Source organism: Bubalus bubalis, chromosome 9 (assembly GCF_019923935.1).
Source record: "Bubalus bubalis isolate 160015118507 breed Murrah chromosome 9, NDDB_SH_1, whole genome shotgun sequence".
Lineage (NCBI taxonomy): Eukaryota > Metazoa > Chordata > Mammalia > Artiodactyla > Bovidae > Bubalus > Bubalus bubalis.
Window position 1 is genome coordinate 95,387,084 of NC_059165.1, and position 25,082 is coordinate 95,412,165.

A 25,082-nucleotide genomic window follows, 5' to 3' on the forward strand; every position below is an offset into this window, starting at 1 on the left:
TGGGTTGGGCGCTGGGGTCCGGCAGGGGCGTCCGAGAACTTGGGTCCACTCCGCCCCGCCCCCGCACGGCCCATCCGCCCCGCCCCGCCCCGCCCCGCCGGCCCAGTGCCCCGCCACTGCTCCCCAGCTGGCCCTTCCGCCTCACTCAGCAGTGCAGCAGAGCGGGCCGAGCGCAGACCATGGAGCGCACAGCAGCGGGCAAGGAGCTCGCCCTGGTAAGGGGACCTGGAGTCCCAGGACCCTACATCCCTGGCAACCCCAGGGTCCAGAAACTCCAGGCTCCCAACCGTCCCCTTGGACTCTCTCCACAAATTAGGCTCCTTGGAACAGCCTGGGGGGTTCCTACCTCGGGCCTCTGGGCCCCTGACCCAGTGAAATGGCTGGTTCCTTTTCGGGGGCAGTCTCTGAAAGCATCTATGGGAGAGATCATAGACAGACTCCGTGAGACTGGACACCAAAGTGCCACCACATCCTTCCAAAGACCAGAGAGGAGGGTACCGGCGGCGCCGAGGGACTTCCCTGAGCCTGGGCAGGGAAGGGAGGATGAAACTGGAGGGCCCAGGCTTGAGTCCACTGGAGAGGTGGGCAGTGGTCCCGGGACCCTTCCCTTCGCCGCGTCCTGAGTCCGCCTCCGTGTCCAGGCGCCGCTGCAGGACTGGGGAGAGGAGACCGAGGACGGCGCGGTGTACAGTGTCTCCCTGCGGCGGCAGCGCAGTCAGCGTTCGAGTCCAGGGGCAGGGCCCCGGGGCACCCAGGTGAGGAAGGGGTAAGAGGCTAGGGCGGGGCGGAAGGCGAACAGGTGAAGGCGGGGCTGAATGGAGGGGCGGGACTGGGGCCTGTAGGAGGGGCGGGGCTTAGAGGCGACCTGGTAAGGATGGAGTGGGGTTTAGGGGCGGCCAGGTGAGTGGGGTAGATGAGGAGGCGGGGCCAGGTGAGACCGCGGTGCCCAGCAGGACCTGGGGACTAAACTGGACGGCTGGGCTTAGGTGAGCCAGGTTTAGTGGGGCGGAGCTGGAGAGGGAGGAGGGGTCTTTAGAAGCGGCAGGGCGAGGGCAAGGTAGGGCGGAGAGCACGGGAATGCGCCAGTGAAGCGAGGCAGAAGAGCTGAGAGCAGCCTGAGGGTAGGGATGGGGGTGGGGCTTTGGGGGTTGGGGGTGCCAGGTGAATAGAGCAGAGGGCGGGCGTAGCCTGGGCGATGAGGCTGTTCCGGGCGGGTTTCGGGTGTCGTTTGTGCACGGTACATAATAATGAACTAAGGGAGCGGGGTACACAGGAATAGACAGGGTCAGGTGCAAAAGCGGTGCTCCCCAAAGACACATTGGAGATGGGTGCCGGGGCCCATACCTCTGTGTCTCATTGCGGTCCCCCTGGCCCGCAGGCCCTCAGCCCCGCGCCCGACACCTTCCTTCATTACCGCACCAGCAAGGTGCGGGCGCTGAGGGCGGCGCGGCTGGAGCGGCTAGTGCGGGAGTTGGTGTCCGGAGACCCCGAGCAGGACCCAGGCTTCGTGCCCGCCTTTCTGGCCACCCACCGGGCCTTCGTGCCTACTGGCCGCGTACTGGGCCTCCTCCTGCCACCACCGGCGCCGCCACTCCCGCCCGGGTCAGTGCCAACAGAAGATTCTCCAGTGCCCACCCCAGACTCACCTGGATGCTCGATCTACTCTCTCTGGAGCCCTCCTCCTCCCCTCCAGAACCTTCCTCCTAAGTCCTCTCCAGCCCCTCCCTTCTTCACCTGATTTGGGTGTGGGGGTGTCTTTCCAGGGTAGAAATCAAGAAAACAGAAGGAAGAGATCTGACTTTCAACAAGAACTTGAGGTTTGCCTCCAATAGGGTGGGGGAGGGGGAGGGCAGAGGTCAAAGATCGGATCTGAAATGTAGGAGCTCCGGGAGTCTGGAACTGTGGGATGGGCTCTGAGGTCCCACCCTTCTTGGCCAGGGCTGTGGTGTCAGTGCTGGGCTTATGGCTGCGGGACCACCCTCAGGATTTCTGGGACCCCCCTGCCCACTCGGACCTAGGCAGTGTTTGCAACTTTCTGGGCTGGGCAGCTCCATCAGGGGCTGAGGCCCGGGAGGCTGAAAAGCTGCTGGGAGATTTCCTGAAGGAGGCTGAGGCAGAGCAGGAGGAAGAGGAGCAGTCCCAGACACGGGCAGGTGAGCGGACTGGGGGCGTGATAGTGTCCTGAGCAGGCATTCTCCCTCCCCCAGGGATATTCTCCCCTCTGGAAGATCTACAGATCTTGGGCAAGGTCCTTAGCCCTGTCTGAGCCTCAGTTTCCCCACCCATAAAATGGGATAATAACCCAGTATTGTCATTTATCCCTCACCTCCCCCACCCAACACATGACAGCTATAAAGATATTCTTTCATGGGGTCGGGATATCTTGTGTTTTGGCTACAAATCATCCTATTGCTACTTGCCTTAGGAGCCACAGAGACCTGGATTCAAATCCCAGTTCTGCCATTTGCTGACTGTGCGACCTTGAATAAGTCACTTCACCTCTCTGAGCCTGTTTCCTTATCTTCAGAATGGGGGCAATGACAGTACTTACCACATTGGCTTCTTCGTTCATTCAACAAATAAACTGTGGATAGGAGCTCCCTGTTCCCTGGGGAAGACAATTAGTAGACAAATAAATAAGTAATGAGGGCTTTGCAGGCAGATTCTTTACTGTCTGAGCCACCAGGAAAGCCCAATGAAGGCTTGGCAAATAGTATTATTTTCATTACTGTTGGATGTCAGCAAACTATCTGGCCTTTAAGAGAAGTTTGCCAAGAATTTCCTGGTGGTCCAGTGGTTAATACATTGCACTTGTGTGCAAGGATGCAGGTTCAATCCCTGGTCAGGGAACTAAGATCCCACATGCTGAGCTTGCCAACCTCTGTTGTAGAGAGCTTTGGAAGGAAGGAAAAATATCCACATACTTTGTTCAAACCTTTGTTCAATTGTCACCTGCTCAGATGTGCATTCTCAGATCTCCTCCCAACAAATACAGCCTCCCACTCTGAGTCCTCTTACCTGCCTTATTTTTCTTCATAGAATCCATTGGTTGTGTCCCCAACTCTGTCCCCAGAGTCAGCTACAAGATGGATTTATTTATTGAATAATTGCATCCTGCCTATAAAATATCATCTTTCACCCATCTGTGTTTGATCTGATCCCTATCACAAAAGCTTCATAACCTTAATCCATTCTTTAATCTTTAGACTAATCTGGCCATATTTCTCTCTGCTTTACAAAGTAGCAGCCACTTCTCTCCCCTAGAGACAAAGTCTCAGCCATTTAAATATGTTTTATCTCTTCGGCTTATCTTTTGGTTACTAAATCTTTCTTCCTTTGCCTTCAAGATTTCTCCAGCTTATTCCAAGTCATCCAAGCTGCACAGACTAGTGAGGTAGCCACTAGCCCCATGTGGCTATTGAAATTGAAGTTAATTAACATTAAATAAAAATTAGAATCTGTTATTTGGTCACACTAGCCACATTTCTAGTGCTCAGTAACCACATCAGGCAGCACAGGTAGAAAATATTTTCACCACTGCAAAAAATTCTATTGAAAAGGCTACCCTAAACTGTGAGTATTTGAGGTCAGAGAAGAAAAATGAGCATTTATTGAATGCCAGCTGTATGCCAGGCTCTGGGAACTTTAACATCTTTATTTGGGGGTTACTTTTTACCATGATTTCAAACACATACAGAAATAGAGAGAAGTAGTGTAAAGAACACCCACACACCCCTCACTCATTTTCAACAATTATCAATTTTAAAATATTTATTTATTTGGCTGCACAGGGTCTTGGGGCATGAGAGATATTTAGTTGTGTCAGATGAACTCTTAGTTGAGGCGTGTAGGATCTTGTTCTCTGACTAGAGATCGAACACAGACCCCTGCATTGAGAGTGCAGAATCTTAGCCATTGGACCACCAGGGAAGTCCCTCCTATGCTCACTTTTAAAAACTAATATTTTGCAATACCACCTGTCCTAATATTAAAGACAGATAATTAAATGAACTTAAAAATAATAATATATTGCAACGGTAATAGGAAGGAGAAATAAGACAAAAGCAATTTACACAATGGTGTTGGTATGTCAGTGTCTGGGCATGCCTCACCAGAAGACATAATGAAGTTGTCCAGTGCCTTCATCTGCCGTAGCATCACAGTGAACATGGAAACCACAGACTAATGCAGGGGAGTGCATCAATGACAAAGATGCTGTAGCACAGATGTTAGTGACATCGATTTCCAAAATGTTGAACAACACGTGCAATTTCCATATAAAACAAAGTCCAAGCTCTTACAGTCCTTGCATTCCTGGAGCCAGAATAATTAGTGTTTATGAGCAAGACTGGGCTTCCCAGGCGGCTCAATAGTAAAGAATCCGTCTGCCAATTCAGGAGACACAGGTTCAAGCCCTGGGTTGGGAAGATACCCTGGAGAAGTAAATGGCAACTCACTCCAATATTCTTGCCTGGGAAATCCCATGGGCAAAAGGAGCCTGGCGGGCTATGGTCCACGGGGTTACAGAAGAGTTGGACACGACTGAGTGACTAAATAGCAACAAGAGCAAGATAGTTGGGTTCTAGGTGCAGATTATTGTAAGTAGGTTTTTTAAGGACACAAATTTGGAGGGACATTTGGAGGCTGGGTGTTATGATTCTTCACTATGCATGTCTGGATTTCCAAAGTGTCCCCTAGGGGGCGCCACCATTGACCACCCCCACACTACCACCTTGAGAAAAATAATTCATATTTATTGAGTACTTTATAGAAGTCTGGTATCCGTGATCTCATTTGATTTTTTTTAATCCATACTTTTGATGCATTAATAATGAATTAATGTTTTCACACTTGGACACTGAAAAAATAAATCCAGATAAGGAAACCAAGGCACAGAGAGGTTAAAGGCTTGTTTTAATTCACACAGCTAGCCCAGTGGATCAATTTGGATTCGAACTTGGGACATTAAGACAATGTCTTAACCTTCCCTTAACCACAAGGTTGGGCTTCCCTGGTGGCGCAGTGGTAAAGACTCTCCCTGCCAATGCAGGAGATGTAAGAGACAAGGGTTTGATCCCTGGGTGGGGAAGATCTCCTGAAGAAGGGAATGGCTGCCCACTCCAGTATTCTTTCCTGGAGAATCCCATGGACAGAGGAGCTTGGTGGCCTACAGTCAGACTGAGCGTTTAAGCTCACCTAGTCAGTGCTCCCTCAGGACCCCCTGGGACTGCCCAGATCCTCTGCCCAGACTCCCCGGTGGGCTGCCTGGAAGACGAGGAGGGCCTCGTGTGGGAAGGCCCTGAGCTTCTGGACTTCAGTGTAGACGACGTGGCGGAGCAGCTGACCCTGATGGACGTGGTGAGTATCAGAGCCGGCCGATGCAGGCAGGGGCTGGGATAGGGGATGGGTAGCCGGTGGGGAAGGGAGGAGGAGTTGGGGGAGGTCCCTATGAACTCAGATTCCACCCTCCTCCACCCCCTGCTCAGGAGCTCTTCTCGCGCCTGCGGCCCTTCGAGTGCCTGGGCTCCGTGTGGTCGCAGCGAGACCGGCCGGGGGCCACAAGCATCGCCCCCACTGTGCGCGCCACCGTGACCCAGTTCAATACAGTGACCGGCTGCGTGCTGGGCTCAGTGCTCGGGGAACCGGGCCTGGCCGCCCCGCAGAGGGCGCAGCGGCTGGAGAAATGGATCCGCATAGCTCAGGTGCATCTCTGGCGGGAGCGTGGGGGCAGGGCATGCGCGGGGCCGAAGCTCAGTGAGAGAGGCTGGGGGCGGGCGGAAGGCCAAGGACGGGTCTCTGGAAAAGCGGAGGGTTGAGGCTGGGAGGTGCCTAAGGGAAAGTCCAGCACACGGCCTTGAGCCGCGGAGGATTCAGTTCCCTTCAGTCGCTCAGTCGTGTCCGACTCTTTGAGACCCCATGGAATGCAGCACGCCAGGCTTTCCTGTCCATCACCAACTCCCTGAGCTTGCTCATCTCATCTTCTGTTGTCCCCTTCTCCTCCTGTCTTCAATCTTTCCCAGCACCAGGGTCTTTTCTAATGAGTCAGTTCTTTGCATCAGGTGGCCCAGATATTGTAGCTTCAGCATCAGTCTTTCCAATGAATTCAGGACTGATTTCCTTTAAGACTCACTGGTTTGACCTCCTTGAAGTCCAAGGGACTCTCAAGAGTGGCCCAGAATACTCCGTGCTGGTTAAGGAATAATAAGGATGGGATGATGGGCTTCCATTGTAGCTCAGTTGTATGGGCTTCATTGTAGCTCAATCTCCATGCAGTGCAGGAGACCCTGGTTCGGCTCCTGGGTCGGAAAGATACCCTGGAGAAGAAAATGGCAATCCACTCCAGTATTCTTGCCTGGAGAACCCCCATGGACAGAGGAGCCTGGCAGGCTACAGTCCATGGGGCCACAAAGGGGCAGACAGGAGTGAGCGACTAAACCACCACAAGGATGGGATGGGGGTACTGGGGGAGGAATAGGCTTGGTACCAAGCCAAGAAAAGGAGGTGGACGTCTTGAAAGAGCCTGGGTGGAGGTGGGGCAGGAGCCTCTGGGTAGAGGGGAAGAGTAGAACTGGGGTCCAGGAAAGGGAGTGGGGGCGTGGCAAGGCAAGGGGACTAGAGGTTGACACCTGGAGTGAGACTTAGGTTGAGGATGAGGCGTCTGGAACTAGGAGAGATGCTATGGGTCCGTCTAGGGCCCAGGGAGAAGTAAGGAGTGGGGACACGGAAAGCCAAGGTCAGACAAAGCGCACGGAGAGGTAGGTGGGGGAGGAGGCTGAATCCGGGTAGCTTGTCAGATGTGGGGCGAGATGTAAGGGTTTGACCTGGGGTCACAAGTCACGGGATCAAAGGTGGATCATACTTGGGGATCAGGCAGGTTTGAGGTGTGACCAGCACCCCCTCCACCCCGCCCCCCAGCGCTGCCGGGAACTGCGGAACTTCTCCTCCCTGCGCGCCATCCTGTCCGCCCTGCAGTCTAACCCCATCTACAGGCTGAAGCGCAGCTGGGGCGCCGTGAGCCGGTGACCAGGGACTGGGGGTGGGGGCGCTGGGGTGGGACCTCTTGCCCACCGCATCCCTGCTCTGACTCTTCCCATGGCCACCCGTGACTCCTCTCCTCTCCTCCCCAGGGAACCATTATCCACTTTCAGGAAACTTGCCCAAATTTTCTCCGATGAGAACAACCATCTGAGTAGCAGAGAGATTCTCTCCCAGGTACAGATGGGTGAGGGCCCCCGCAGATCCCAGGCCCAGGAAAGGGCCATTGCTTGTTGTCATAACACTCAGCGTCCTTTCCCATACCTCTCGAGAATGGCCTTCCTCCTGTTTGTAGGCAGCCCTGTGTTTTTGCTGCCTCTGCTGCCCTCATCAGAGTTCACACTTGACGGCTGCCTTATTTACTCATTCAACAAATACCAGAAGCTACAGTGAAAAGGTCACTGAAGGTCAGAGTCACGACAAAGAGTGGGAAAAAAAAATTGTGCCAGGGACTTGACTTTGATAAGCAAAACAAAACAAACAAAAAAAGTGTGCCAATGAGTCTGACTTACTGCAGGCAAGATTTAGGTTCTGACTGCAATTAGGTGCTGGTTCTTGGGGGTGAATCCAGAATAGAGACTTCCCTGGTGGTCCAGTGGTTAAGACTCTGAGTTCCTGATGCAGGGGACATGGGTTCAATTCCTGGTCGGGGAACTAAGATCACACATACTACAGCACAGTCAAAAAAGTGCAGAATAGATGGCACTGGAAGTCTGTTCTTTTGCCAAGAACGTTCTTCCCACCCTCTGCAGGTGTCTTCCCCAGTGTTTCCACCTCTGAGAGGCCCTCCCTATATCCCCCACACCTCCACTCTACCCCCATTGCCCTTATCTCTGCCTGTCCTTAGATTACACATCTAACTTGGTTGTTGCTGTTTTGCCATGGCTGATGTCTGCTCTATAAGGCCAGAAATTTTGTCTGTTTTGTTCACTGTTGCCTCCCCAGCACTCCAAACAGTGCCTGGCCCAGAGTAGGTGATCAGTAAATAAAGTGAACAAATGTCTCAAATAAGGATGAGAGCTCAAGGAACTCTGCATTAAGTGCCAGGCAGTTGCCAGGAGGCTCAGCCATGAAGACACAAACACACTTTCCTCCCCTTGGAGGGCTTCAGGCCCCAGATGGGGACACACACAATTTAGTAATTGCCCCAGCAATTATATCACTAATTACCAGGCAGAACAATGCTGTTAAGGCAAAGTTCAGGGCATTGCTTGGGAGGGGTCACCAGGTACAAGGATTCTCACCTGTGTTATAGGCTAGCTTTGGGGTCCCTGGCATCCACAAGCCCCATCTCTTATCATCCCCTGTGGGGCCTGCCCCCTGCTGCTTATCTGCTCTCTCCTCCTCCCTGTTCACTTTCCCTTGGGTATGGCTGTGATGGAGGTATCTTCCCTGAGGGAGGGGTCAAAGAGACCCCAGGACTGCTCAGTCCTTCTCCTCCCCCTCAGTTCAGTTCAGTCACTCAGTCACGTCCAACTCTTTGTGACCCCATGGACTGCAGCACGCCAGGCTTCCCTGTCCATCACCAACTCCCAGAGTTTGCTCAGACTCATGTCCATTAAGTCAGTGATGCCATCCAACCATCTCATCCTGTCATCCGCTTCTCCTGTCATCCTCTTCTCCTGCCCTCAATTTTTCCCTGCTCCAGGGTCTTTTCTAATGAGTCAGTTCTTAGCATCAGGTGGCCAAAGTATTGGAGCTTCAGCTTCAGCATCAGTCCTTGCAATGAATATTCAGGACTGATTTCCTTTAGGATTGACTGGTTTGATCTCCCTGCAGTTCAAGGGACTCCCAAGAGTCTTCTCTAACACCACAGTTAAAAAGCATCAGTTCTTTGGCACTCAGCTTTCTTTATGGGCCAACTCTCACATCCATACATGACTACTGGAAAGACCACAGCTTTGACTAGATGGACATTTGTTGGCAAAGTAATGTCTCTGCTTTTTAATATGCTGTCTAGGTTTGCCATAGCTTTTCTTCCAAGGAGCAAGCGTCTTTTCATTTCATGGCTGCAGTCACCATCTGCAGTGATTTTGGAGCCTAAGAAAATAAAGTCTCTCACTGTTTCCAGGAGGCAACTCAGGGGCCCCAAGAGGAGGATGCCCCTGCAGGAAGCCCGTCCTTGGTGAGTGATGTGGTTTGAGAAGAGAGACAAGTGGGATGCTGGGGCAGGGGGTGAAGCCTGATGGGGTCACTGATGGCTGAGGGTGACTGGAGCTCTGGGGGCTACAGAAACTGCCCCCAGGCCCTGTCCCCTACCTTGGCACCTTTCTCACGGACCTGGTAATGCTGGATACCGCCCTGCCGGATATGCTGAAGGTCTGAGCCCTGACTCTTGACTCCTTACCCTCAGCACAGTGAGCCTCCTGACCTCTCACCCTTGACCTTGCCCATGCTGCCTGACCCCAGCTCCCTTAGTGCATGGGGTTCCTGGTATCCCAGCCCCTGACCTTGATCCTCAACCCCTGACCTTGGAGTCTGAACTGTCTCCAGTTCAGACAAAGTTTGTCCCCAGGGGGATCTCATCAACTTTGAGAAGAGGAGGAAGGTAAGGGGGAGCTGCAGTGGGCAGGGGTGGAGGTGGGGAGAAGGGGTCCAGGGTTGGGGCAGAGCATGGGCGGAGGTCTCAGAGGCCGCCCCCTCAGGAGTGGGAGATCCTGGCCCGCATCCAGCAGCTGCAGAGACGCTGTCAGAGCTACTGCCTGAGCCCCCACCCGCCCATCCTGGCCGCCCTGCGTGCCCAGCACAAGCTCAGCGAGGAGCAGAGGTGACAACTTGTGGCCGACCCTGACAGCGCCCCTCCAACCCTGCCACTGACCCTGGATGACACCCCGGATCTGCACACCCCATGCACCTCCCCAGCTCCTCCTCAGATCCCCTCCTGAGCCTTCACCTCACCCCCCGCCAGCCTGTCACCTGACATTGTCTCCAGCCCAGCCGAGGGCCCCAGTTGCCCTCTGACCCCAAACTTTGACCTCATCTGACTTGCTTTTCTTTCTTTTTGAAAAGTCACTTTCTTTATTTTTGGCTGTGCTGGATCGTCATGGCTGCTCGGGCTTTTCTGTAGTTGCAGTGAGTGTGGTTATTCTGTTTCTGGCGCACCGAGTTCTCATTGGAATGGCTTCTTTTGCTGTGGAGCATGGGCTCTAGGCACACGGGCTTCAGTAGTTGTGGCTCCTGGGCTAGAGCACAGGGTCAGTAATTGTGATGCCTGGGCTTAGTTGTTCCACAGCCTGTGGGATCTTCCCAGGCCGAGGATGGAACCAGTGTCTCCTGCATTGGCAGGCAGATTCTTTACCACTGAGCCACCAGGGAAGCCCTCGTCTGACTTTTGGACTTCAACGTTTAATGTGTAGCCAGCTCTTCCGCTCAACCATCCTATCTTTTCTCTTCCCCACCTCTGGCCCCATCTGACCCGTGACCCACCTCTGACTCTCTGAGCCCAACCACTGACCCCCAGTTCTGAGCAACTGACTCCAACTTTGACATATATCTGACTTATGAGCCCCAGGCAGTTGACCCCAATTCAACTGTACCAACTCATTCTATTGAATCCATGACCCTAATCATTGACCCCAGTGATTATCTGACCTTGAACTCTATCCTTGACCCGATTTGACTCCTCAGTCCCATTCTGTGAATCCCTGTGTGTCCTGCTAACCAAGCCATCTCATCTAATCACTGATAAGACCCTGAAACTGTAATATCACATTTATTACCCTGATCTTGACATTGGGTGCCTAATTCCTGGCTGTACCCTCCCTCTACCCACACACACACCCAAAACCCAGCTCCTAACTGAATCTAACTCATTTCTCAACCCCCCCATCCATCTACATCTTGACCCCTCAGCTACCGCATCTCCCGGGTCATTGAGCCACCAGCTTCCTCCTGCCCCAGCTCCCCACGCATCCGACGGCAAATCAGCCTGACCAAGCGCCTCAGTGCGTGAGTCGCAGGGAGTATGTGGCGGGTGACGTGGGCAGGGATGGGATCTGCTCCCGTGTCTGGGTTTGGTCTTCGCCTCATCCTGTTCCCTATTTTCAGGAAGCTGTCCCGGGAGAGAGTTTCATCCTCTGGTGGAAGTCCTGGGGATCCCTCATCCTCCACCTCAAGGTGAGCATCCCATCTGATGAAGGGACTGGAGGGGGGTCAGAGTTCAGGGCAGGCACCCCACTTCAGACTCTGTGTCTCCCCCAGTCTGTCCCCAGCATCCCCTCCATCCAGTCCTAGAACCAAGGACCCTCCTACAGGCAGTCCTCCAGCCTCTCCAGGGCCCCAGAGCCCCAGCACCAAGGTACCAAGACTATGTGTACATGTGGGACTGCGGGCACCCAGGGCTGTTGTGTGTGTGTGTGTGTGTGTGTGTGTGTGTGTGCGCACGCACAGGATTTCACAGCCAGGTATGTGCACAGGAGACCGTGAACACAGTTGACTCAGCACTCTGAGCGTATGTCTGGAAAACTGCATGCATCTCCATGGACCCACTTAAGGGACTGTCCGTCACTTACACTCAGATCTGGACAAGAGCTTCCACTTACCCACAAGGCACTCTGGGTGGCAGTCACTACTTTTGTAAGGATATGTGTTTTCCCAAGAATGGCTTCCCTGGTGGCTCAGCAGTAAAGAATCCACTTGCGATGCAGGAAACACATGAGACACATGTTCAATTCCTAGGTCAGGAAGATCCCCTGGAGGAGGGCATGGTGACCCACTCCAGTCTTCTTGCCTGGAGAATCCCATGGACAGAGGAGCCTGGTGGGCTATAGTCCATTGGGTCGCAAAGAGTTGGACTCGACTTAGCACAAACACAGGAATTTGCATACCTGGAGGGGAAATGCTGGCATGAATAGCCATAGTATCCATGGGCCCTGTGCAGGGCTTCTCGTGTTCATGGGCTTGTGCCCATCCAACAATTGTGAGCAAACGTGGGCACTTGCTGCTTTCAGGTTACACGGGGTTTCTTGTGTGTGAACATGAGTCACGTGTGAATTCCTGTAACAGTATGAAGGTCTGTATGTGATGGGATGGCATAGATGCAGGCATCTATGGGATGGGATGGCATAGATACCCTAATTGCACGTCCCCAGGCTCAGGGTACGCAGGAAGATATGTTGAATACAATGAGGGAGGGGCCTCACGCTCTCCCCGCTCAGCCCCCACCCCTGCTGTCCACAGCTGCCCCTGAGCCCAGACCTGCCAGGCCCCTGGTCCCTGGCCCTGCCCTTGAGTGGCCCTCGTATCTCCCTCCCTGGGCAGCAGGGCTCAGAGGCCCGCATCATCCGGGTCAGCATCGACAACGACCATGGCAATCTGTATCGGAGCATCTTGGTGAGGAGCTGAGCCTGAGACCTGCTGGGGACAGCCCTGCCCCTGGGGCTTGGGTGGTCATCCCTTACCTCCCAGCCTCCCTTTGCAGCTCACTAGTCAGGACAAGGCCCCCACCGTGGTCCAGCGAGCCTTGGAAAAACACAATGTGGCTGAGCCCTGGGTCCAGGACTATCAGCTCTTCCAAGTCCTTCCTGGGGACAGAGGTGAGCAAGGACAGCTTGGAGCCTGGGCTACGGGGCAGTTGGCTGGGGAGGATGGCAGGCTGACCAGGGTGGTTCTGGAACCGAGTAGGGGTGAGATGCAGCGGGTGGGGTTACAAGGCAGAAAAATATTGATGCCTCCCTTAGGTGGGATCATGAGGTTGTCCTAGCTCAGTGTGAGGGAAGGGGGCACCGAAAAGGTCTTCCTAGGATTTATGGGGAAATGAGATTATCTGGGAACCAGTGGGAGGAGTATAGAAGGTCATCTGGGCTTCGATTTGTAGAATTGTGAGGTTGTTTGGGCTCAACCTCGTGGAGCACCAGACTGAAGGGGGGGGTCTGGGCTTGGATCTGAGGCAAAATGAGTTTGTCCAAGTTTGGTATTGGGGACTCTGAAGTTACTTGAACTTGGCATGGGAGAGGGCCACGTGGTGCTGAAATTCAGGGTAGGAAACGAGATTGTTCAATGTAAAGTGAGTAGAAAGTTGTCTGCTTTTAAAGGGAGAGAGGTAACAGGGAACTATATTGAATTTCCTGTGACAAACCATAATTGAAAAGAATATGTAAAAGCATATATGTGGGCTTCCCTGGTGGCTCAGATGGTAAAGAATCTGCCTCAGTGCAAGAGACCAGGGTTCAATCTGGGTTGGGAAGATCCCCTGGAGAAGGGAATGGCAACCCACTCCAGTATTCTTGCTTGGAGAATCCCATGGACAGAGGAGCCTGGCAGGCTACAGTCCACAGGGCTGCCACACAACTAAGCGACTAACAGTTTCACTTTTTTCACATACATATATATGTATGAATAACTGAGTCACTTTGCTGTACAGGAGAAATTAACAACACATCGTAAGTCAACTGCACTTCAATTAAACGTTTTAAGAAATGACAAATATGTATATAAAGGAGGGAGAGGCAAGACATTGACATGCTAGGGAATTCCCTGGCAGTCCAGTGATTAGGACTCCCTGCTTTCACTGCAAGGTTCGATCCCTGGTTGGGAAACTAAGATCCTGCAAGCTGTGTGGTGCAGCCAAAAGGGGGAAAAAAAAAAAGACTGACATGCTAGAGGGATATATAAGGGTGTTCACATGACAAGTGTGAGGGTTGTACAGGCTGGAAGTGGGAAGTCAGAAGTTGTCCAAGTTCATGTCCTAGAGCAGCATGAACTTGGCTGGGAGTTGGTTGCGGGGGGGCGGGGGGTGAGCAGGAAGTTGATTGGGGTGGGAGGCCTGACTTTGCTCAAGCTTCTAGTGCAGGTTGTCTAGACTTCAGGGGAAATAGGAGAAGGTTGCCCAGGTTCACAGTAGGGGACACATGAGGTTGTGCAGGCTTGGAGTGGGAACTTGTCTAGATTTCCAATGAGAGGGGAATGAGGTTGGCTTAGCACTGGCTGAAGGGATCCAAGATTGTTCAGGTTGTGTGGTGAGTGGTAGAAGGTTCCCTAGGTCCTTTGTGGGGGAAGTGCCAGGTTGTGTGTGCTTTTTACCATCCTCTCCATGCTTGGCCAGAGCTCCTGATTCCTGACAACGCCAACGTGTTCTATGCCATGAGCCCAGCTGCCCCTGGAGACTTCGTGCTGCGGCGGAAGGAGGGGGCCCAGCATACAACCTCAGTCTCCCTACCCGCTCCTCCAGGATATGGGCCTCATGGGCAGCAAGGGGTCTGGCTTCTATAACCAGGAGGTGGGGAGGGGGCTCCTCTATGAAAAGCTCCAATTCCCCAGTAGAAGTCATTGTGCTCCATACCCTGTAACCCCCCCAATTTTATTAGACCTCACCCCTCTGACCCTCTTGGCACCAGATCCCTGTTCCAAAGACACCAGCCCATGAGGTTGGCTGGTGGAGAGCTTCATCTTACAGAAAGGGGTGGGGTGTCAGGGGTCAGATCCTCCCCCAGAGAAACCTTGTAACTATTGGAGACACACCAAAAGTGACAAAAATGGATGAAAATAGTGACCAAAGTTATAAAACAGGAGTCAGTCTTGTTTCTTCTGTGCCTGTGCCCCAAGTCTACTCTTCATTAGGATAAAAATTTAAATAAGAAAAGAGGGGTTTCCCTGGTGGCTCAGTAGTAAAGAACCCGCCTGGCAACACAGGAGACACGGGATCCATCCCTGGTCTGGGAAGATCCCACATGCTGTGGAGCAGCTAAGCCCATGTGCCACAACTATTGAGCCTGTGCTTTAGAGCCTGGGGACCACGACTCCTGAGCCCATGTGCTGCAACTCTAAGGTCTTCAAGCTCTAGACCTGTGTTCCACAACAAGAGAAGCTACCACGATGAGAAACCTGCACGCCGTAGCTAAAGAGTAGCCCCCACCTGCTGCTTAAAGAAAATCCTGTGCAGCAATGAAGACCCAGCACATCCAAAAATAAATAAATAAAAATTAGAAAAGAAAAACTAAGAGCCCTAAGAAAGGGGTTGAGTGAGGCACGGCTGACACCAGCATGGGGTGGGAGTGGGGTTCTGTCACAAACAGAGGGTTCAGGACTCTGTCCCTCAACATTGTTGGGGTAATATAATTCTTTCCTGCTGGGTATATGGAAGAGGGAAGAAATGAAATTCCATCAGAACTTGAGGCAAATAACATCATCATGTGAAAAACAACCATAACAACATCAGCAGCAACAATAATAATACCCAGTTATGAACTCCCACTCTGCTAGACATCAACTATGGGCTTTATATCTAACTGTATTAATAAGGGTTCTTGCTTTTTCAAGTGTTCAAAAACCCAATTCAAACAGGAATGGGCAAAAAACCAGAAATGAATGCCCCTGTAATTGAAAAGTTCCATGAGGCCAGCTTCAGGCACTGTTGGATCCAGGGACTCAAAAGATGTCACCAGGACTTTGTAACAGAGTCTCTTGCCTCTGATTTGCTCTGAGAATGAGACTGTCCATTGACTCCCTAAATCCAATCACCTTCTCCTATGGTTACAGAAACACTGATTTTTCAGCTGGCTGCCCAGGGTAAGGACTGCATTTCCAGTCTCCCTTGCAGTGAAATGTGGTCATATGACTAAGTCTCAGCCAATGAGTTGTAAAGGGAAAGGATGTGGGTACATTCCAGGCTCTGCCCTTAAAGAGAAGGGGTGTGTCCTCTCCTGCCTTTTTTTTGCCGTGGGTGGATTAGAATGAAGATATGGAGTGGATCAGCTTGGACTGGGTGGTTCATACCATCTGAACAACTGAGCTGCAAACTGGAAGGATCATGGCTCTCTGAGACCAGGGAGCAAACATACTGTGTTGCTGCTACTTGAACTGTTACAAAAGAAAATAAATATCTATCTCAAGACTTTCCTGGTGGTCCTGCAGCTAAGACTGAGCTCCCAGTGTTGGGGGCCTGGGTTCCATCCCTGGTCAGGGAACTAGATCCCACGTGCTGAACACCACAACTAAAGATCCTGTGAGCTGTGATTGAGACCTAGCACAGCCAAATAAATACATATTCTTCTTAAATGCCCAGTTTATTTAAGCCATCAGTATTATTTGGGTCTCTGTTACAGCAGCCAAAAAAAAATTTTTTTTAATGAATATTGCCCCACTCCAAGGCAGGATCACCCTCATGGGGGCAGTGCCATTCTTACATCCCACCAGTTCCACCTGCCATGCAAGGAAAATCCCTGGGACTTCCCTGGCAGTCCATTGGTTAAGAATCCCCCTTGCAATGCAGGGGACACGGGTTTGATCTCTGGTGAGGGAACTAAGATCCCATGTGTCTCAGAGCAACTAAGGCTGAATGCCACAACTAGAGAATCTGTGTACTGCAACAAAAGATCCCACATGCTGCAACTAAGACCTGGTGCAGCCAAATTAATTCATTTAAAAAAGCAATTGGATGTAAGTAACAGTATTCTTCTTAAATTGTTATTGTTCAGTCACTAAGTCATGTCAGACTGTTTGCAAACCCCATGGACTGCAGCGCAATCTTCCCTGTCCTTCTTAAATTAGCTTAAGCAGATAATTGCTATCCTTACTGAGCGCTTACTGTGTGCCAGGCATGTTCTGGTAACTTGATGTAATCTATTCATAATCCTCACATAAGCCTTATGAGGGGGCATTATTATCATGCCCATTTTATACATGAAAAACCGAGACTAGGGAGGGTTAAGTAGCTTATCTAAGGTTGCAGGGCAAGTGACACGTGGAATGCATCAGAACATATGCTCTTACCCAGGGAGCTAGCTTGCCTCTCATAAGAACAGTTTACAGTTTCTTCCTCTCTCTCTCTCTCTCTCTCTCTCACACACACACACACACATACACACAAACACACTCAATCTAAATGCCAATTTCCTGAGGAAGAGATTCTCATTGACTTGTTTTTTTTTGTTGTTCCACGGCAAGGGATGTGGGATTTTAGTTCCCCTCAGTTCAGTTCAGTTCAGTTCAATCACTCAGTCGTGTCTGACTCTTTGTGACCCCATGAATCGCAGCATGCCAGGCCTCCCTGTCCATCACCAACTCCCAGAGTTCACCCAAACTCATGTGCATCGAGTTGGTGATGCCATCCAGCCATCTCATCCTCTGTCGTCCCCTTCTCCTCCTGCCCCCAATCCCTCCCAGCATCAGGGTCTTTTCCAATGAGTCAACTCTTCGCATGAGGTGCCCAAAGTATTGGAGCTTCAGCCTCAGCATCAGTCCTTCCAATGAACACCCAGGACTGATCTCCTTTAGGATGGACTGGTTGGATCTCCTTGCAGTCCAAGGGACTCTCAAGAGTCTTCTCCAAAACCACAGTTCAAAGGCATCAGTTTTTCGGCGCTCAGCTTTCTTCACAGTCCAACTCTCACATCCATACATGACCATTGGAAAAACCATAGCCTTGACTAGACGGATTTTGTTGGCAAAGTAATATCTCTGCTTTTTAATATGCTATCTAGGTTGGTCATAACTTTCCTTCTAAGGGGTAAGCGTCTTTTAATTTCATGGCTGCAATCACCATCTGCAGTGATTTTGGAGCCCCCCAAAATAAAGTCTGACACTGTTTCCACTGTTTCCCCATCTATTTGCCATGAAGTGATGGGACCGAATGCCATGATCTTAGTTTTCTGAATGTTGAGCTTTAGGCCAACTTTTTCACTCTCCTCTTTCACCAAGAGGTTTTTTAGCTCCTCTTCACTTTCTGCCATAAGGGTGGTGTCATCTGCATATCTGAGGTTATTGATATTTCTCCTGGCAATCTTGATTCCAGCTTGTGCTTCTTCCAGCCCAGAGTTTCTCATGACGTACTCTGCATATAAGTTAAATAACTAGAGACCAAATCCACGCCCCCTGCAGAAGCACGGAGTCCTAACCACTGGACAGCCAGGGAATCCCTCCACTTCTGTTTTTAAAAGTGCAGGAGGTTAAAAAAAAAAGAAAGAAAGGTGCAGGAGTACTCAGGAATAGCTCTCTCCAGTGGCTAACACAAGGTCAGCTGTCTCCCTACACCTCTCAGCTTGGTTTTTCGCTCATCTTTTACTCCACAAATATTCCCTGACCTATTATATGCCAGGCTCTGTTGTAGGTGCTGGGGATATAGAAATGAACAAAACAGACTAATGAAGGTGGTGAATCAATAATAAAACATCAAATACATATTACATATTTATACAAAAAGTACAGGGAATGCAAAATGCTTCTGCTGCTATTACTACCAAACCATTTAAGGACTGACGTGTGTGTGGGGTGAGGCGGGGGCGGTTAGAGGCGGGCGGTGAGAGGGTTGCTATTTTAAACAGGGTGATCCAGGAGGACTTCACTGAGGAAGTGACATTTAGTTAGAGTCCTGAGTAAACTGAAAGTGAGCTGCATGTACATTTAGAGGAAGAACCTTGCAAGTGGAGGGAACAGACAGTGCAGAAGTCCACCTTAGCTTCACCATCAGCCAATTTTTTTCCTCCTAATGACAAAGATGTCTCTGGCTGCTCCATTGGCCTACCTCGTCATCCAATAGAAAGCGGCACCTCCTTTCCTAGCTACTCCAGGGAAAATCCCAGAATGGAAGCTCATTGGATCCCCTTGGGTCACATGCCACCCCTGAACCAATTACCGTGCTCCGGGGAATGGAGCTCTCTAATTGGCTAATCTGGGGCTGGCTGACGCAATAAGGTAGGTATCCCCTGCTTCCCCAGGCATGCATCTCTTTGGGGCGGAGGGTGTTTACCCCAGTTGAAGCTCAGCCCGAGAGAACAGCTTTTATGATGTGTTCTATACAGATTATTGAAAGAACTGCACGTTCCTTGTAAAATAAAATCCCAAGAGTATACAAATGTAAGCAGAAAATGCCAAATAATCAGAAAGCAGAAAATCACAAATAAAATCTCGCATTCTAGAATACATGTAATTTTTACAAACGCAGGCTCTTTCGTACTTACTATCTGGCAGTACTTCCCAACATTGTGCAAACATTCAACGGCTATTAGGCTTATTATATTCCTACCCAGACTGGGAAGAAATGTTGATTAGTACGATACTATCAGTAGTTGTAGTTTACATTTTTTGAATGCTTGCTATGTGCCAAGTCGGATTTTATAGATTAAAAGGCTGAAGCTCAGATAAGGTAAGTAACCCGTCCAGGGTCGCACAGCAAGAAAGTGTCTGAGGCAGAAAGCAGAGCAGTTCCTTCCCTCCACCCCCAAGGGGGTGCGGAGCCCAGGGCCCCTGCTCTCTGTAGCCTGGCCCCACAGGGCGGCTGCCTCCCTCTTATCTCAGCTCGGGCTGCCTGCTGGTCCCGCCCCCTCGGGGGAGCTGCCACTTGGAGGCGCCTGGCCGGGAAGGCCTGGTCAGCTGTGTCCGGCGGAGGCAGCTGCTGACCCAGCTGTGGCCTGTGCCAGGGGCGGAAGACGTGGGGGGGAAGCAGGCAGGAGCTCTGGGCCCCCGGCTGGGGCTACATTATGTATCATCTCCCGGCACCCCTCCGGGCTGGAATTGGCTTCCTCTGCCTCTTGCTCGCTGGGGCAGCCTGGGCTCCCCCACCCAATCCAACGGACCCCAAGTTTGAAAACAAAGGTAAGGGTGGAGTTGAGTGTAGACCCCAGCACTGGATCTTGGAGGGCAATATGGGGGCCCGAACTTCCTGCCCGGACCCTTGGGGCCACCCAGGTTCTCATTCTGAGTCTGTGACCTGGAGCCCAAGGTGGTGTCTGAACCCCTAGACTGGGATCTCATATGGCATGCTGGGGTCTATATCCCCAGACTGGGTTCTGGGGGAGAAGCTAGAAAGGGGCATAAGAGTCCTGCTTTATCTCTACAACGAACTGGGGGCATGCTAAACGCTAAATGGGGCAGGGGTGGTGCTGTAGTCTAGAGTCCTATATTCTAGAGTCCCTGAGCTAAGGGGATCTAACCGACCCTTCAAGCGGGGAGGGAGGGTAAAACCCGAGTCCGAGTCAGAGGGGCCGAGCCGCAGGCGACTGTAAACACGGTTGGCATGCGGGCGCCAGATCCCTGGGTCCGCTGGGTTGAGGGAGGGGAACGGGGGGCACGGTTGGCGCTATCGGGCCGCCGGGAGCCTGCCGGGGCTGATAGGGGACCCCGCCTCCTGCACACACTCTCACACGCACGCAAGTCCCTAGGTTGGGGCGGGGCCGGCAGCGGGAGGCGGAGGCCTTGAATGCTGCGCTCAGCAAAGCCGGTCGCGGGTGGGCGGCGTGTGTGTTGGAGGGAGACAATAAGACACGCAACCTACGCTTGAAAGTTTGGGGGGCACTACTTCGGCGGACCCCTCGAAGGGCCCCGCTGGAAGAACGGGGGCGGGGCTTTTTTTCTTATCGGTCCGCACAGGCGGCAGGAGGGAGGGAAGGATGCTGTGGCTCGAGAAAGGGGCTCGGGTCCCTTGACCCCCTCCCCTGACCCCCCATCCTCAGCGGCCCTGCTGACAGCCCGCGAGCCTGATGAGTTTCTGTGCTTCACCGAGCGCTTGGAGGATTTGGTGTGTTTCTGGGAGGAAGCGGCCACCGCCGGAGTCGGCCCGGACAACTACAGCTTCTCTTATAAGCTCGAGTGAGTTGGACGAGGCGGGGTCAGGTGGATCGCCCCACAGGTGCAGGGGGCGGGCGGGCCGGGCAGACCTCCCAGGAGCTCGCATCTTGGGATGTTTCCTGGTGCCAGGGACCGGCTGCATCTCTGCTGGTGGGCACTTGTGGGAAGCCCACGGAGTCAAGGCTGACATGCACCCTAGTGGTCGGGGCTGGAACACTCCCGTGATCACTGCTGGAGGGTAACCGCAAACTTCAGGGCAGGAACAATACAGCTCCAAAGCAGGACTTAAGGCGTCGCGTACGTCGGGGCTGGGACGCCCCCTGGTGGTGGTGTCCAGAAACGCGCCCTCGGTCCCCGCGAAACCTCCAAACTTGATCCCCCTACCCTCGCTGGTTCCTGGTTGAACAGGGGTGAGCCGTGGAAGCCATGCCGCCTGCATCAGGCGCCCACCGCCCGGGGCTTGGTGCGTTTCTGGTGCTCGCTGCCTACAGCCGACACGTCGAGCTTCGTGCCCCTAGAGCTGCACGTCACTGCGGCCTCCTCGGGCGCTTCACGCTACCGCCGTACCATTCACGTCAACGAAGTGGGTAAGTGCGCTGGGAACAGGGGATTGGTCGGGAGGGAGTGCCAGTTTCCGCCCACCTAAGCAAACCCCTCTCCGCAGTGCTCCTAGACCCTCCCGCCAGGCTTGTGGCTCGGCGGGCCGACGAGGGCGGCCACGTGGTACTGCGCTGGCTCCCGCCTCCTGGGGCACCCATGGCGAGCCTTATCCGCTATGAGGTGAACATCTCGGCAGAGAACGCCGCAGGGGGCGCACAGAGGGTGAGGCCCGCCCCTACGACCTAGCTCCAGAGGGCTCCAGACTGGACAGGCCCTCTAAGTCTCACCCTGACTGTCACTCGTGCCTCGCCCCCTTGGCCTCGTCCCTTCCACGCCCTGCCCAAGACATCTCCACGTCCACTGACTTGTCCCCTTTCCCAATGATCCCCCTTTCCTAGCCCACCTGGACTCAACCTATCTCAACTCTTGCCTGGAACCCTAGACCGCTCCAGTGCCCGCCCTGTCTGTTCGCAGGCCCAGCTATTAAATAGCCGAAGTGCGCCCGTTTCTACCCAGGGCCCCATCCCGATTGGCCCCAAGCCTTCCTGGGCCCCGCCTCCTACTTTCATTCCCGCCTTCCCATGCTTGGTTTCTGTTCTTCCTTTTTCTGATTGGCTGGATCCCTCAGAGTCCACCCCCACATGCCCTCCTTTGCCCACCCTGCCCCTATTGGCCACACCCCTCACCCGGGCCCCGCCTACAGGTGGAGATCCTCGACGGCCGCACCGAGTGCTTGCTGAGCAACCTGCGGGGCGGAACGCGCTACACTTTCATGGTACGCGCGCGTATGGCCGAGCCCAGCTTCGGTGGCTTCTGGAGCGCCTGGTCCGAGCCTGCGTCACTGCTGACGGCTAGTGGTGAGGCCCCAGGCAAGGGAGGTAGGAGGGGCTGGGCGGAGCATGGGGGCCAAGCTCACAGCCCTGACCTCTTCCCTGCTCCCCCAGACTTGGACCCCCTCATCCTGACGCTCTCCCTCGTCCTCGTGCTCATTCTGCTGCTGCTGGCCGTGCTAGCCCTGCTCTCCCACCGCCGGTGAGCGCCCCACTCGGCATCTGGCTCAGACTCCCCTCCACTAACTTTCCCCTTTCCCTGTGAAAACCTAGGTTCAGAGACGGGCAGGCACTTGCCCAGGGTTACACAATGAAGAGTCGGTGGCAGGGTCAGGATGCAAGCCAGGTCACACTCAGATTCTTACTTAAAATTCTCTGCTCTGGGGCATACTTTTGGGGTTTTCCTCCTACCTCAGTGTCTGCTCCTTCTTGGATTCCTTTGTGAATGTGCGTGCCTGCTATGCTAGGTCATTTCAGTCGTGTCTGACTCTTTGTGACTCCAGGGACTGTAGCCCGCCAGGCTCCTCTGTCCCTGGGATTCTCCATGCAAGAATACTGGAGTGGGTGGCCATGCCCTCCTCCTGGATTGTTCCGACCCACGGATGGAACCTGCATCTCCTGCCTTTTAGGCGGATTCTTTACCACTGAGCCACCGGGGGAGCCCTTCTTTGTGAATACTTTTTTCCCAGTTTCATCAACTTCTGTAAAGCCAACCAAATGGGCTTCATGAAACGATTTAGCCCCAAATGCCTCCCACCTGTTGTCAAGGTCCTTAGGTGTTTTATGACATGACCAGCCATCCTGAGGTTTTTGTAATTGTTTTTGTAACCCGAGTACATACTATGTGTTTTCACACCCCCAAGCCTTGGGATACACTGTTCCTTCTGCCAGGAATGTCCTTCTTGCCATGCCTGCCAAGCAATCTCCTAGTTCCTTCAAAGCCTTGTTTATTTACTTGATTGGGAAATACTGAGTGCCAGCTATGTGCTAGGCACTGGGAAGAAAGAGCAGAACAAACCAGATGTGTCTCTACTCTTGTGGATCTCATAGCTGAGTCACACAACAAATAAGGGAACCAACAGATATTTGATTATAAATTGTGATGAGAGATAGCAGAAATATCAGGCTTCCCAGGTGGCACTAGTGGTAAGGAACTCCCCTGCCAGTGCAGGAGACATAAGAGTCTCAGGTTTGATCCCTGGCTTGGGCTGATCCCCTGGAAGAGTGCATGGCAATCCACTCCAGTATTCCTGCCTGGAGAATCCCATGGACAGAGGAACCTGGTGGGCTACAGGCCGTAAGGTCACCAAGAGTCAGACACGACTGAAGTGACTTAGCATGCATGCACATGGGGACAGGACAGAATAGATAGGTGAGCGGAGGTGACATCAGAGCAGAAACCTGAATCCTGGGAAAGAGGCAGCCACGTGAAAAGCAGGGAGCGAAAAACAGCAAGTGCAAAGGTCCTGAGATGGGAATGAGCTTGGAACATTGAAGCAGCTGCAAGAAAAGCTGTTTCCCTAGAGCAGAGTATGTAAGGTGGCGGGAGGCGGGGGGGAGAGAGATGAGGGAGGTAACAGGGATTAGATCATGTAGGGTATTCTGTAGGAGTTTGGACTTTATCCTGAATGCACTGGAGAACCATGGAAAAGAGTGAGAAGGAAAGTAGCATAATGGACCTTCAGACAAGCCTGGGTGGGTTTTAGAGGGACCATAAGGCAGTGTATATTGAACTTCTATGTATCCTTCAAAACCCTGTTCCCATTGCCCTTCTATAGGGCCTTGCAGATGCTTTGGCAGAACCCCTGTTCCTCAGTCCCATGCACTCCTCTGCCTTCAACATGACCACAAGGAACTAGGAGTAGCTTTGCCCCATGGATGGTGCTGAGGGGGTGTTGGTAAATGTTCAGTGACACATGCCCAGGTATCTGTTTGTTTTGGTTTCAACAGGACTCTGAAGCAGAAGATTTGGCCTGGCATCCCAAGCCCTGAGAGCGAGTTTGAAGGCCTCTTCACAACCCACAAGGGTAATTTCCAGGTAGGCAGCCTGGTTGTTCCTTCCAGGCCTGGGGCTTCCCTGCTCCTGTGGCCGAACTCCAAGTCTCTGAGCAAGCTGGTGCTGTTTCCCCAGCTGTGGCTGTACCAGACTGACGGGTGTCTGTGGTGGAGCCCCAGCACCCCCTTCCCAGAGGACCCACCTGCCCCCCTGGAAGTCCTCTCTGAGTGCTGCTGGGGGGTGACACAGGCAGTGGAACCTGGGGCAGATGACGGGGGGCCCCTCCTGGATCCGGTGGGCAGCGAGCATGCCCAAGACAGCTACCTGGTACTGGACAAGTGGTTGCTGCCCCGGAGTCTGCCGAGCAAGGACCTCCTGCAGCCTGGTGGCGATATGGACATAGTGACCATGGATGAAGCCTCAGAAGTGTCCTCCTGCACATCCGCTTTGGCCCTGAAGCCTGGGCCGGAGGGAGCCTCTGCTACTAGCTTTGAGTACACCATTCTTGACCCCAGCTCCCAGCTCTTGCGCCCAAGGGCACTGCCCCCTGAGCTGCTCCCCACCCCACCCCACCTAAAGTACCTGTACCTCGTGGTGTCCGACTCTGGCATCTCAACTGACTACAGCTCAGGGGGTTCCCAGGAAGCCCAGGGGGGTTCATCCAATGGTCCCTACTCCAACCCTTATGAGAACAGCCTCATCCCAGCCCCCAAGCCTTCACCCCCAAGCTACGTGGCCTGCTCCTAGGACTCCAGCCCTCAGAGGCTCAGAGACCCAGAATGACCCCACTTCTACTCAAGGCCCAAGGTTTATCCGGCAGGGTCAGTGAGGCCTGCTGACCTTGGCTTTCTGCTCAATTCATCCTGCTCAGAAAGTCACAGCCTTGCAGTATTTTTAAATGTACAGTTTTTTGTGTGTAGATAGATAAATATATATATATACTTTATATATAAATATATACAAGTTTCCTGTCGTGACTTCTATAAATACCTGTAAGCCCCATCTTTTCCCTGGGCCCAGGCCATAGGAGAAGCAGCAAAAAGTCTGGAGTTAAGTCTAAAATTCTGACCTGGCAACCTGAATAATAATAACAGAATGAATTGGTCAGTATAAGTTATGCT

The 25,082-nt window shown here is 52.8% G+C and overlaps 2 protein-coding genes and 1 long non-coding RNA gene across 15 annotated transcripts; 2 read left to right on the forward strand and 1 right to left on the reverse strand.

Moving 5' to 3' along the window:
* Window positions 1-66: 66 nt before the first annotated feature.
* RGL3 (ral guanine nucleotide dissociation stimulator like 3) lies at window positions 67-15,776 on the forward strand. Of its 13 annotated transcripts, none has more exons than XM_006063895.4 (19): window positions 67-215; window positions 642-755; window positions 1,379-1,602; window positions 1,764-1,817; window positions 1,939-2,153; window positions 5,216-5,358; window positions 5,487-5,702; window positions 6,916-7,019; window positions 7,128-7,212; window positions 9,107-9,160; window positions 9,268-9,354; window positions 9,551-9,583; window positions 9,681-9,802; window positions 10,888-10,983; window positions 11,083-11,151; window positions 11,236-11,332; window positions 12,214-12,366; window positions 12,455-12,569; window positions 14,078-15,776. In XM_006063895.4, the coding sequence occupies exons 1-19, from the start codon at window positions 180-182 to the stop codon at window positions 14,242-14,244; spliced, it is 2,184 nt and encodes a 727-aa protein (XP_006063957.3). In that variant the 5' UTR covers window positions 67-179; the 3' UTR covers window positions 14,245-15,776. The 13 variants fall into 13 exon arrangements, with proteins under 13 accessions (XP_006063957.3, XP_025149240.3, XP_006063959.3 ...); XM_025293455.3 differs by having other exon boundaries at window positions 12,295-12,366; XM_006063897.4 differs by having other exon boundaries at window positions 12,298-12,366.
* A 3,074-nt stretch (window positions 15,777-18,850) lies between these two features.
* EPOR (erythropoietin receptor) lies at window positions 18,851-24,919 on the forward strand. The gene is made up of 8 exons (XM_006063909.4): window positions 18,851-19,563; window positions 20,421-20,556; window positions 20,944-21,122; window positions 21,200-21,357; window positions 21,839-21,992; window positions 22,080-22,167; window positions 23,916-24,003; window positions 24,097-24,919. The coding sequence occupies exons 1-8, from the start codon at window positions 19,449-19,451 to the stop codon at window positions 24,706-24,708; spliced, it is 1,530 nt and encodes a 509-aa protein (XP_006063971.4). The 5' UTR covers window positions 18,851-19,448; the 3' UTR covers window positions 24,709-24,919.
* On the reverse strand, window positions 20,926-21,606 carry LOC123335156. Its single transcript, XR_006553530.2, has 2 exons — window positions 21,539-21,606; window positions 20,926-21,131 (listed from the first exon to the last, which is right to left on the reverse strand). It is a non-coding gene; the product is annotated as an uncharacterized LOC123335156 (long non-coding RNA).
* Window positions 24,920-25,082: the final 163 nt, after the last annotated feature.